General features: G+C 42.7%; 2 protein-coding genes across 4 annotated transcripts in view; both read right to left on the reverse strand.

Annotated features, from left to right (window-relative positions):
• The window catches only part of LOC122420653 (zinc finger protein 665-like), a 42,848-nt gene extending 42,444 nt beyond the window's left edge, over positions 1-404 (reverse strand). For 2 of the 3 annotated variants that reach the window (XM_043436037.1, XM_043436038.1), the window contains exon 1: positions 247-404. The gene's annotated coding sequence lies outside the window, so the exon portion shown is untranslated. The remainder of the gene's footprint in view (positions 1-246) is intronic. The other variant, XM_043436040.1, reaches the window with a different exon arrangement.
• Positions 1-14,112, reverse strand: part of LOC122420477 (zinc finger protein 665-like) — a 40,839-nt gene extending 26,727 nt beyond the window's left edge. The window contains 7 exon segments of the mRNA XM_043435602.1: positions 386-475; positions 4,060-4,221; positions 4,913-4,938; positions 4,940-6,195; positions 9,388-9,514; positions 11,341-11,426; positions 13,912-14,112. Coding sequence (XP_043291537.1) covers positions 386-475; positions 4,060-4,221; positions 4,913-4,938; positions 4,940-6,195; positions 9,388-9,421 — 1,568 coding nt within the window. The 5' untranslated portion in view covers positions 9,422-9,514; positions 11,341-11,426; positions 13,912-14,112.
• Between the last annotated feature and the right edge of the window lie 58 nt (positions 14,113-14,170).

The raw sequence follows: 14,170 nt of genomic DNA on the forward strand, positions 1-14,170 counted from the left end.
GGACGCGGCCTCTCTGGGAACGGGGCAACCGGCGCGGCCTCCAGAGGCCGAGAGGGTGAGGCTGCGGGGGCGGCCCGCCAATCCACCTCCCAGAAGACTTTACATGGGGCGGAGAAGCAGAGGTAGTAAAGGGTTTTAAGCGGGAAAAATGTGGCGAAAAGCGGTGCCTTAACGTGTAAAGAAGGCAGAAAAGTCAAGAGCATGCGGCCAGCCTCACACCGAAATCAAGCCCAAATGAACACATACCCGACGAGTAAGGACGAGGTATGGATTTACGCGGGATGGAGTGCCGGGTGCTGGGTTTTAATGTCGAGAGTCACTCCCACGACCTTAAACAAAGAACACCGTAGAAAACTGAAACAACGGCTCGCAGTAAGACGCTCACCAAGCGAACTCCACCTGGGTGATAGCGGAAAGAGTGGCTGAGAGGAGGAGGCGGGACTTCCGGAGTCGGAGACTGGGCGGAGCGTCACCGCTGGGGGCGGAAGGAGGCGGGGGCCCAGGAGAGCCGGGTGCTGAAGGCGCTTTCCCTTACCTTTACCTGCTTATCCTAAGTGACTATCTGTAACAGTTTTACGGTAAAAGCTAAAATTCTGTGGGCCAGTCACTTTACAAGTAAAAATTGTCCCCCCTTCGCGAGTGGAGGAGACAGGATTGGGAATTTGGGATTTGTTGTTCTGCCTCTTGGGAGCACTCCAGGCTGCCTTGTCCTCCTCGATCTCCTGCATTTTGTTCAGTTTCACGTACACTGAGTTAGTGATGCTATCTAACCATCTCATCCTCTGCCCGCCCCCGTTCTCCTTTTGCCTTCAACCTTATACAGTATCTTATGTTACAACATATTAGAGGGACTTCCCTGATGGTTAAGACTCCATGCTGACAATGCGGGTAGCGGCAGGTAGGATCGTTTGTCAGGGAAGTAGATCTCACATGCCCCAGTTAAGAGTTCAGATGCCACAACTAAAACTCTCTCAGGCTGGTAGGAAGAGGGAAGATCCCATATACCACAATCAAGACCTGGTGAAGCCAAATAAGTATTTTTTTTTTAAAAGCTACCGGTTTTTCAATTAAACTTAAAAAATATACACTGTTCTATATAATAATTATGTGTAGTTATATAACATACATAATATGTATATTATATAACACATATTGTTACTGCTGTACAGCAAGCAGAAATCAACACCAGGTTGTAAATCAACCACACTTAAATAAAAGAAAAAAAAACCCACAAAACTATTCTCTCTCAGAAAAAGATTATTATTTAGTGACAGAAGCAAAATGGAGGATTTCAGGGAAAAAAAATTTTTTTTAGGTGATCTGCATGGCTTCTGGGATCTTAGTTCCCAGATGAGGGATTGAGGGACTTCCCTGATGGCCCAGTGATTAGGAGTCTGCTCTTCCATTGCTGGGGGTAAGGAAAAAAGCAAATTGATGCTTTTGAACTGTGGTGTTGGAGAAGACTCTTTAGAGTCCCTTGGACTACAAGGAGATCCAACCAGTCCATCCTAAAGGAGATCAGTCCTGGGTGTTCTTTGGAAGGACTGATGTTGAAGCTGTAACTCCAATACTCTGGCCACCTGATGCGAAGAGCTGACTCATTTGAAAAGACCCTGATGCTGGGAAAGATTGAAGGCAGAAGGGGACGACAGAGGAGATGGTTGGATGGCATCACCGACTCAATGGACATGAGTTTGGGTGGACTCCGAGAGTTGTTGATGGACAGGGAGGCCTGGCGTGCTGCAGTTCATTGGGTTGCAAGAGTTGGACACGACTGAGTGACTGAACTGAACTGAACATATACACACAGGATTCTGGCACTTTGGATTACATTTCTCTTTCACAATCAAAAACTGCCCTCTCTTTAACTTCAAAGAGCAAGACTAATTTTTCATTAATCACATGTATAGAACAGCTATTCCCAAGCAATGCAGAATGTCACCGCCTTTCCATGTGTATTGTTGCTACCACATAATCACTATTAGCTTTTCACTTTCTTCCCATGTAAAGTTCAGTCCATTAAGGTTCTGCTGATCTGTTCATAGTGATTGGCAGATGCTTCTGTCTAATGATTCATTGTGACCTATCTCCAAAGGGCACCCTTGAATAATAAGCATGGCTAATCATGTCACATTTTTATATTACTTCTTGTCCCTCTCTGATGCTAATTCACACAGTATTCAATTGGATAATTTAAGATCCTTCCTTTTCTAGGAAATAAGGATATGCATCACCCACACTAAATGAAGTCAGCCCCCTCTTTTTATTTCTTCTCAGACTATCATAAAAGAGCTGTAATGAACTCATAAGATCAACAGTCTTCAAACTTCAGGTAGAAAGGTATAAACAAACAAAAAAAAAAACAAAAAAAAAAGAAAGGTATAAACAGTTCAAAAAGACTCTAGTAATTACATATATAGATAATGGGCCATTTCCACATATGTCCTTTCTCTCATATAGCAAATATGTCATTAGTTTTAACATATTGTCACTTGCAATGATTCTGCAGTGTAATAATCTCAGACTAATCTCGGAGAAATGGGCTCTTCCGGATAGCTCAGTAGTAGAGAATCCGCCTGCAACGCAAGAGACGCAGGTGCAATCCCTGGGTCCGGAAGACCCCCTGGAGGAGAAAATGGTAACCCACTCCAGTATTCTTGCCTGGGAAATCCCATGGATAAAGAAGCCTCGAGGGCTACAGTACAAGGGGTCACAAGAGTCAAGACACAACTCAGTGATTAAACCACCACCACCACAATCTTGGAGAAATAACTTATTTACTCCTAGTATTAAATTTTCCAATGTGTAGTCTGCTGAGAGAATTACTCAAAAAATTTACCAACATCATCACACTTGAAAGGATTCTCTGCAATATAAGTTCTTCAGTGAATGCTGAGGACGCACTGGTTTCCATGATTGGTAAATTTCTAGTTTCTGAGCTGTATAGGTGCACTTATTACACAAAAGGTGTGGATACCAGATGAAAATTTTTACAATACTCATTACATTTGAAAAGTTCCTCTCCAGAGTAAGTCCTGTTTCAGAGTGTCTATCTTCTTGTACAAGCCTTAGCACACACACACACAAAAAAAAAGCCTTAACACAGGTATTGCTTTGTGTGGTTTCTATGAAAGATGTATATTGAAATGTCTAGTGCATTGTGAGACCTGCATTGTGCCTCTACGCATGGATTTGAAGTGTTCCTCTTCAATGGACTCTCTGATCTTGCCTTATTCTTGAACTCAATGTAACAGCGAGTGGGGGCTACCCTCGAGTTGCGGTATGCAGGCCTCTCTTTTGTTGCAAGGAGCACAGGCTCTAGGGTGTGTGGGCTTCAGTAGTTGTGGCGCACAGGCTCAACAGTTGTAGCACATGGGCTCAGCTGCTCTGCAGCATGTGGGATCTTCCTGATCAGGGATTGAACCCATGTTTACTGCACTGACAGGCATATCCATTACCACTGAGCCATTAGGGAAGCCCTGTGTCCCATTTTCTGACCTTTGGGTAAAATCCTTGCCACACACATTTCCATGTCTTCTCTCCAGGATATATATGCTGAAATCTAGTGATGAGGGAGTCATAATGTGAAATTTTGCCACAGTCATTGCATTTTAAAGGATGATGTATTTGGTGATTTGGATGTTTAAGAAACAACCTAAAAGCTTTGCAAAATTCAATACACTTGTAATGTTCTGTGCAGTGCAGATTACTTGATTATTGGTGAAAAGTGAGACCCAAGTAAGAGTTTTTCTAGTGTTCACCCCAACGGTGAGGTAATTTTGAGAATGAATTCTTTTTTTTTTCTGACACATTGTCTTATTTTATTCAAGTATCAGTCTGCTCACACATGGTACAAGAACACTTGAATAATAAAGCAAATATAATCACATGTTAAAAACTGGTCTTCAAACATCATAGCCAGTGATGCCACACTTGCCTATGATCTCGCCAACATAAAACGACATCCACACCTCAGTGGCCACCAAACCATTCAGTAGAGCTTCCTTAACAGTGAGCTGTTTGAAGCTACTGGTTTTAGCACTGTTGATAATTTTTTACAAGCTCTGAATTGCTGTAGGGATCTCAGCAGGGGTTGGAGGAACCAGCTCAACCTTGGCATAGTACCAAAATGTGGCCAATCGAGGTTTCGAGTAAGTCACAGCAGCGTTGACCAGCGCCGGGGGCTTCTCCGCGAGGTTACGGACAAACTGGGCCGTGGTCCTAGAACGGAGAGCCCGTTGCCCTGACTGGCCGGCTGAATGTCACCCACCCGGAAGCGAGAATGTATTCTTTGGTGATTGAATTCCTTGTCTAAAACACATTTATCTCCAAAAGGACCAATCAAATGAAGTTAAGAGGTGGACACCTGCTAAAACCATTTCTTAAATTCCCTCACAAACACGGATTACCTAACAGTAAGTTAGACTTGAGAGTACACCAAAGGATTTGTCACACTCATTTTATTAATAAAGTTTCTCTCCACTATGATTCTTTGGTGGACTTTATAGTACAAATTTTGACTTAAGATTCAGAGACAGTTATAAAATTTCTACAATTTCTATCCAGTACACATTTTCTTATAATAAATGAAGCCATGCCACACTCATGAATGTGCACAAGTTTCTCCCCACCATGAATTTCCCATGATTTTAAAATGTAAGTATTAAATGAAGATCTTCCCACATATATCCATTAACTTGGTTTACTATCTGTATTGATTCCCTGATGCGTAGTAAGGGTTGAGGTCTGAGTAAAGGCTTTTCATTACTCACTGCCTTTGAAAGGTTTCTCTCCATTATGAATTCTCTCATGAACTGAAAGGTCTGAATTTTGACTACTGACTTCGTCACATTCCTCACAATACTATAATTCTTCTCCAGTCTCATTTCTCAGGTGTTGAATGAGGGTTGACCTGTGATGAAAAATTTTGCCACACTTAACTACATTTCTAAGACTGCTCTCCAGTATGAATTTTCTGATGACGTCTAAGGTGTACTTTCTGACTAAAGACCTTGTCACAATCATTACATTTGTAAGGTTTCTCTCCAGTATGAATTCTCTGATGAATTCCAAGGTTTGATTTTTGACTAAAGGCCTTGCCACATTCATCACATTTGTAAGGTTTCTCTCCAGTATGAATTCTCTTATGTCTTGGAATGCTGGAATTATGATGGAACACTTTGTCACATATATCACATTTATATAATTTCCCTTCAGTGTGGATTAACTGATGTCCACGAAATTTTGTGCTGTAATGGAAGGACTTCCCACACTCATTACATTTATAAGGTTTCTCGTCAGTATGATTTCTCTGATGAAACACAAGGGTTGCCTTTTCCCTAAAGACCTTGCCATACTCATTACATCTGTAGGGTTTCTCTCCAGAATGAATTCTCTGATGCCGTGGAAGGGTTGCTTTTTGACTAAAGACCTCATTGCATTTGTAAAGTTTCTCTCTAGTGTGAATTTTCAAGTGATTTGTAAGGTGTGTTTTTTGACCAAAGAGCTTGCCACACTCATTACATCTGTGAGGTTTTTCTCCAGTATGAATTCTCTGATGATTTGCAAGGTGTGAATTTTGACTAAAGACTTTTTCACATACATCACATATATGTAATTTCTCCTCTGTATGGATGACCTGATGTCTACTGAGGTTTGATCTCTGAAGAAAGATTTTGCCATCCTCACCACATTTGTAAAGTCTTTCCCTCTGTGCTTCCTGGTTTTGTGTCACTATTAAAGGGTGCATGTAATTACTCCAATATATATCAGAAACATTCATTTCTACGCTAGAAGAAATTCTTTGAAGCAGTGAAAATGGGACACAACTGTTGAGAATCTTGTCAGCTTGAATGAATTTATCAGTTTTGTCTTCACTTTTAAAAATATGCAGTTCATCCTGAAAGCTTAAGGCAAGCCAATTTTCAATAGGCTTGATTCTGGCAACACTTTCATCATGTTGATCTTTATTATCAGTGAGATTTTCATTATGGGTTATAAGCATTCCTTTGTAATTTTCTTCCTCATCTTTCTGCTTAGACTGAAAGTCATATATATTTTCCTGAATGACCCTAAGGTAAGAAAGGTCCATTTCATTCCTTTCAGGTCTTGCCAGTATCCATGACTTGAATACCTCTCCTCTATCAGAGTTTGTCTTCAGTTGTAATTTCTTGATCACAGGTTTGTAAGAGATATCTACAAGATATAACAAACTGTATATATTCAATTCATTTAAATTTTTATAAATAAATGTTTGTTAAATGCACAGCAGTATACCAAAAGTAATACTATGTCAAGCAGTTATGAAGCTCCCTAACCATGATCATAGAATTTGTAGCAATAACAAAGTAATGATTCTTCACTACAATGAAAGGGATCAGAGGTAATTCTAATAATTTTAGGGCACCCTAATTTCAAATAACCTATCACAAAAACAGGCATATTGGAAAAACTTCCATTATATATTAAACAAAGTGTACTTTTCAACCATTAACACCAAAGCGCATACCAATTACATGTAAACATTATGGTCTTCTTTAAGTGAAGCGAAAAGAATATTAAACCATATATATAAATATATATATATATATATATATATATATATATTCTGCCTAATTATTACACATGAATAAATGAAAAAGAACATAAACTATATTCTAAGACTAAATAATCCAAAACTAGATTATCTAATGAATACCCTAAATGAGTGGTGGTTCAGAATTGAGAAAGAAATACAGCACTGTGAAAATGAAGAATTTGATAAAGTAGCTTTTGAAAAAGCTAAATATTTTTCTAAGTACCTTGCGTATATCTGTATACCCATGAAGTAGCATAAAACATTCTGAAAACCATCATCTGCAAATCAAAATTAAATAAATGAAATGTGAACAAATGAAACATTCTTTAGTTATATGAAGAGCCAGTAAATAGAGCAATTCCGCACATATGCAGGAAGTTTAAATATATAGTTTATTGGCTCCAAATTATATGTAATGAAGAATGAACAACATGTCAATTTATTTAATTAGGTTCAGACATAATATTGTTAAAAAACTTCCCAGATGGCTCAATGGTAAAGAATTCGCCTGCCAATGCAGGAGAAACAGGAGACATGGGTTTGATTGCTGGGTTGGGAAGATCTCCTGGAGGAGGAAATGGCAACCCACTCCAGCATCCTTGGCTGGAGAATCCCATGGACAGAGGAGCCTGGTGGGATACAGTCTAGGGAGTCACAAAGACACGGACATGATTGAGCAACTGAGTATGCATGCACAATATTGCTACAAACAAACGGCAAAAGAAAGAGATACAAGACATAAGGCAGACAAAGTGATGCTATAATAAATTCAACAGGATACTGATTTTTTTTTCATATAAAAGTAACTTTTGAGTCTTTAAAAACACACTATGCTCAGCCATCTAATTCTACTTATTCATTTTTAAAGGCATGCGGAAGATGATCACAATTCTTCAAGTAAGAGAAGTGATTCAGGGCTTTACATACATGACCTCAGTTGACGAGCAGTCAGAGAAAGAAGGTGTGAATCTGAACTTACAGACAGACAAAATATTCTTTTTTTTTAAGGCTGCACCACATGACTTCCAGGATCTTAGTTCCCTGACCAGGGATTGAACCAGGGGCATCGGCAGTCAAACTGCAGAATTCTTACCACTGGACTGCCAGAGAATTCCCAAGACAACATATTATTAGCATGACTCCCCATCTGAGCAGTCCACCAGACTAAGGTATCAAGGCAATTTAGTGAAGAAAGGATTTTGAAAAACAGGTGCCTATCAAAAGGATGTTCACAGTGGGAAAATAAAAGGATCTGCATCTGAACTTTACATGTGTACAAATAATAGCTCCAATTTAAAAGTTTTGCCTATTATGAAAAATCTTCTATTGAACATTTTGTACAAGATGTTTATATGGATGTTTTCAAATCTCTTGGGTATACCTGTAAAAGCAACATTGCTGGGTGTGATATTGTCATTTATAAGAAACAGGAATGTGGTCATTCAGATGAGAAATTCATTAATTCCACTCACACCTTATTTGGCTAAACTAATCTTCATTAAGGCCTTGCCTTGCTGGAAGGATACTGAGAAATTAGGGGAACCCATGGCTATGGGTGCATAAAGAATTCTAGAACCACAATGGCAAAAACAAACAAACTAAATTAGAAAATGGGAAAAATGAGAAAGACTTTTCACTAAAGCTGGAATATAGAGTAAAAGTTGGAGAAAGAAAATATTTTCAACATCACTAACCAGCAAGTGTGGGACCTTCACATTTTCTGTTTCTTCCATGTACATCCGCTACTACCTTAAGCATTCATAGAAAACTAAGAGTCTCTACGACCCACTGGAGATGATCATTACGAACTTGTAATTGTGGAAAGTGGCAACTGGGAACAAAGGTTTTCAAAACCATTCTCAGCGTACCAAGTGTGTGCCGTCACTGCACTAGAGTTGAACTTATATTACATTTCCAGGAGATCAAAATCACAAAACGTATCTCAGAGACAGGCTATCTCCCTCCCAGCCAACAGTTCCGGTAGCAGGAAGGCATCAGATAAGTACTTTGCTGAAGCAAGAGAGTCTGTAAGGGGAAAAACGAGTAAATGCTCACATCTCAAACATGCATGTCTCCTGGATCAAGACCAACACACTGGCAAAGACAAGGAAGAATGATTCTGAAAACTGGACAGAGACTATGCAGGGAAGCTACAGGTCCTGAAAACCACAATAACCCCTGACAACTACTTCTATAATTTCATGGATGCTCGCTGACGGTGGTTGTGGATTTATCTACGTAGCATTTAACCTGATGGTAAATTTATCTATGATTTCATGTCAGTCCCCACAGCCCCGTGCTCTGCCTCTTGCTACACTATGATCAACAGAAACTTCTACACATAAGAAGAAAGAAGTGATTTGCTGTGGCTTTTCCAGAATCATCGTTCTTTATCTTGCTAAGGACTGAGGACACAACGGAGAGGTCGAGGAAAACGTTTCAGAAACTTACCCTTCTGCTGGCCTCCTTCAGAATACACAGGGAACAGTATATAATGCAGAAATGTAGCTCACTTTCTAGAATGGCTAACTCAAAACACACCTGAGTAGGAAACAGGACAGTGGGACTGTTAAAAGTTTGTCATTGAGCTTTAAATATAGAGTGAGTTCTGCAATAACTGTATCATGAAGTGGGAAGAATTTTTGAGGAAGTTAGGTTTAAGTTCCTGATGCCACATCCTGAAGCTTTTCATGTCTGAGCCAACAGGGCTTTGAGTCAGTCAAGCAAGGCAGGGGTTCCCAGGAGGCAAAGAAGGGAAATGCAGAGATACCCTAAAACAGATCCCCACTTCAAAGGGAAGTGATCCTCACCCACAGAGAGCAGGTTCCTGTAGGTCTCCAGCATCACGTCCCTGTACAAAGTCCTCTGAGCAGGGTCCAGGCATTCCCACTCCTCCTGAGAGAACTCTATGTCCACATCAGTGAATGTCAACGATCCCTGAAATGAAAATACATTTCACCAAGGGGCTCTGAGGAGAGTTCTTATTCTCATGGAAAATGAGAACAGGAAAAAGGGATAAGGATCAATTCAGTTGCAGTATGTATTCTAACAGATCTATGCGAAGGGATATGGAGCAAATTGTGTGTCTCTAATTTTAATTCCTCATACTTTTTCACATAATTATAATGTCCTCCAATCAATGTGGATTTTTCATACTTGTAGACAATACATGAAATACACACAAATAAAAGCCAGCCATGGGTGGTCTAGGCTGAAGTGTTATACAGCATCTGAATGAAAATAAAAACACAACCTACCAAAATCGATGATATGCACTCAGAGCTGTACTAAAGGGGAAGTCCACATTGCTAAAAGCTTACAACAAGTAGTAGAAAGAGGCATGCTCGACACTACTGTTCAAGACACTAATGAACATCTCTGCCAAAGACATTAGACAAGAAAAAATTCAAAGTTATCCCTGTACAAAAAAAATTCAAAGTTATCCCTGTACAAAGTCAATAGTAAAATTACCTGTTTTTGTAGGTGACAAGGTTTTACATGTAGAAACCAAAAAGATTCCAAGATAAAACTACTACCTTAAAAAACAACTTTAGAAAAGTCGCAGCCAAAAAAAAGAGCACACAAAAATCAATTGCATTTCTATACACAACAAACAATGCCAACAGAAAATTAGAGAACAATCCTATTTACTATGGGCTTCCCTGATAGCTTAGTTGGTAAAGAATCTGCCTGCAATGCAGAAGACCCGAGTTTGATTCCTGGGTCCAGAAGATCTGCTGGAGAAGGGACAGGCTACCCACTCCAGTGTTCTTGGGCTTCCCTTGTGGCTCAGTTGGCAAAGAATCTGCCTGCAATGAGGGAGACCTGGCTTTGATCCCGGGGTTGGGAAGATCCCCTGGAGAAGGGAAAGGCTAGCCACGCCAGTATTCTGGCCTGGAGAATTCTATATTCCAGTCTAGAATTCCAGTCTATGGCCTGGACTATACAGTCCGTGGGGTCGCAAAGAGTCAGACACAACTAAGCAACTTTCACTTCACTTCACTTCCTATTTACTATAGCATCAAAAGGGGTAGAATACCTAGAAACAAATGAATCAAGGAGGTGAAAGACTTGTACATTGAAAACTAGTAAATGTTCTGAAAGAAGTCCATGGAGATAGAAAAATAAAAAGATAGCCATACTCATGGATTCGAAGATGTAATATTCTAGAACACATTACCAAAGTGTTCTAGAGATTCAATGGAATCTATATCAAAATTTCAATGGCAATTTTTGCAGTAACAGAAAACAAAAATCATGCTAAAGTTCATAGAAAATCTCAAGGGACCCCAAAGGGCCAAAATTTTTCAAGGAGGTGCTCATTTAGTTTTAAATGTTCTATAAAAAGTCAGAAATGATTTCCCCTCATTGGCCTCTTTTGCAGATTTTACCGTGTACTGTACATGTTAATACCTGAGGTCCACGTACGGCTTCTTTACCCTGGTTGACAGAGAGCAGACAGCGCATCCAGATGGGCCCTAAACAGTCCCTGCTGCCCAACAGCACTGAGACCCCGTCTCCAACCCGTGGGTGAGAAGCCCTGCCCAGGACGGTGCCCAGGGGAACGTCCTCACAAGGGCCAGGTCACGGGTCATGGGGAGACGGGATCTAAGTGGAGGCGACAGGCCCTGAGGGAAGGCCCCGGGTGAGTGTGCGTGTACAGGAGTCAGACAGGACACTCCAGAGTCAGACACAATTAGCGAGTCCAGAGAAGGGCATTTCAGGAAGGACAGACTGAGAATCCACTGAGAATATGACCTTACCTGAGAAAGAGCCACGCCTGACTCCTCTCCTTTCCTCTTCTTCAACTTCAGGGCTTCTTCCTCAGGCAACACAAGTTGTCAGAGGTCTATCATGAAAGGTGAAAACATGCTGTTTAATGCTTAGAGTCAACACACCCCTTTCCTGCACCATAACCCCACACACAGGGAAGCCCTCACCATGGGGAACAGACAGTCCCCTGTGGCCACTGTCTCAGGAGGGACTCAGGACAGTCAACTCCCGCAGAGTCCAACACGGGACTTCCCCGCACTTTCCCTCGGATCACACTCCCCTCCTGGTGAGGCCTCACGTACACAGCAGCAGGGGGCACCTCAGCTGACCCCACGATCCCCTTCAGGTCACACTCCAGGCCCTGGTCCATCCCCACTCAGGGCTGAGCGCCCCCTCCTCAACCCAGATCTCAGCCCTCAGGGATGAGAGGACTCACAGTCCTGATGCTCAGTGAGGGATGCAGACTGGAATCACCTGGGGCACCTTAAACATTATCAAGCTGTGGACCAACACAAACTACCTGAAAGGGAATTTCTGGTCAGAGGGTACAAGACATGGGTGTGCAAAATGCCTCATCAATGAAACGTGAAGTCTGGACTGAGCACCACTCAGAGGGGACAAGAGTCCTGATGCTCTGTGAGGGATACAGATTGAAATCACCTGGGGCACTGTTGCGGTCTTCTACACACCGGGACCTGGGGACTGGAGTCGACGAAAAGAGAGAAAGAGAGAGAGCAATATCCCTCGGGTTTCATGGAAAACCAATAAAGCCCATACACAGGACTTGTACCTCTCACGAAGGCACGGGGCGTCCTCTAGAAGAGGTCTTGAAAGCCCCGGCAAGAAAGTGAGCTCAGTAGGCTTCCATGCTCCGAAGTAGCCGGAGACAGAAAGGAGGACACGGGGGACCCAAGTCTCTAGTGGAACAAGGGTATTTTATTAGCAGAAATGCATGTTTATATATCTTCAGCAAAATGATTACTCAGCCATTAAAAAGAATGAAATTCCACCAGTTGCAACAAAATGGATAGTCTATTAAGTACAAGGTCGCTGAAGAGAGTCACTGAAGGGAATCCAAGCAGGTGATCTTTCCCATGATCTCAGTCCTGAGAACTGTGTGCAGCTCTACTCCTTACTGTATTCCAGGAACTGATAAGGAACACAGCATCCTTGAGAAATGGCACACAAAGGAAGAAAATGCAACATATTGGATTCCTTGAAGTTGAATGTCCCCTGACAGGGCACCTAAAATATACATTCACAAAATGTGCACAGGCCTTATAGATAGGAGTTTTGCAGTTCTCATCCTCACCTGCATGATTTGAGCAACTTTTGAATTTACTACATTCTAAAGCCACAAAAGCTACATCTGAAATTAATCAGCCACATCCAAAGACCTCAGCACCCATCTGGATCCAGTTCCCCTCCTACCTACACTCCTAGGTGTTTCCACTTCATTCTCTTTATCTGTTTTCCTATTTTATCTCTACTTCTGGGTCTCCTCTTTCCCCTGCTCTCCCACTGCTCCTACGCTCTCTATTTCTTCCTTCACACCTCTCCTGCCCTTGGCTGCAACCTGCAACCTGTTCCCTCTCTTGAGGCTCTCTCCCCCAAGCCTTCTCGATTGCCTACATCTCTAAGTATTTCTGCCTCTTTCGCCCCCCACCTCTGCTCCCTCTCTGTCCTCCCTTTTCCTCGGCTCTCCTTATCACCCTTTGTACTGTCCTCTCCCAGGACCACGATGCTCTGAAGGCCACTGTCTCACATTTCACCCTATCGCAGACTCTTTGTGTGAAGGGCCTCACCACTGTTACCTGTCCCCCTACTGATGATCCACGCCCCCCCCTCTCTCTGGTGCTCTCCAACCCCTGGAGATCCAGGTTTTTATTTATTTCTCTATTTGATTCATCTGCTCCTTTCAAGGCGTAATCGCTTTCCTTTTACAGTCTATTTACAAGTCACTCAGCCATCCTCTATGTTCCGATCTCTTCTCCTTCATTCTGTTGCCTCAAGTTTTTCCTATTTCTCTGATCCGGCTCTTCGCCTGATCGCCTAGCCCATGAATTTACAAGGATGGCCAGCGAGTAAGATGCCCGCCTACAGCAAGAGACCATTTGCCATAGGGTAAAATTTGGCACCGAAGAACATTGGGTGTTACAGGGCTGGCCGAGGTCACCTCCCTCTACGTGGGGTGAGAGGAAGGGCTGACGGGAAGGGGAGGTCTGCAGGGCAGGACCGGTCTGAGGAGACGCGAGGACAGAGGGGCTGGGAGAGAGAATATCTCAGGAGCGGGGCGGGCTCTCCGGAATCCCGGGACCGTGGAGAGGGCGCGGCCTCCCCGGGAGCCGGGTGGCCGGCGCGGCCTCTAGGGGCCGAGAAGGCGAGGGCGAAGCTGCGGGGCGACGGGAATCCATTTCGCTCCAGAGGACTTTACTTGAGTGATGGGGAAAGAGGTATTAAACAGTCTTAGGCGGGAAAAGAAGTGAAAGGCGGTGTCTACCTGGACTGAAGCCAAGGGAACGGACCAGCCTCAGCGAATTCAAACACAAAGGAAAACAAACCCGACGAGTATCGGCGCCGTGTGACTCTGCTTGCAGGGGAGGGCCGGGTGCTGGGATTTTAGGCCCATAGTAGCTCCGAGACCCTGACAGTGGAACAAGTGAGACCCCCTACCACTGATTTACCCTAAAAATCATAAGTTTACGCTCTGCAGTGCGACCAGACCTCGGAGAACGTTTCCGGGTTAGACTGCGCACGCACGATGCTAGAGGCGGGACTTCCGGTTTCAGATTATGGGCGGGGCGCTACTGGGAGGGGTGG

The sequence above is a fragment of the Cervus canadensis genome, chromosome 18, assembly GCF_019320065.1.
Source record: "Cervus canadensis isolate Bull #8, Minnesota chromosome 18, ASM1932006v1, whole genome shotgun sequence".
NCBI lineage: Eukaryota > Metazoa > Chordata > Mammalia > Artiodactyla > Cervidae > Cervus > Cervus canadensis.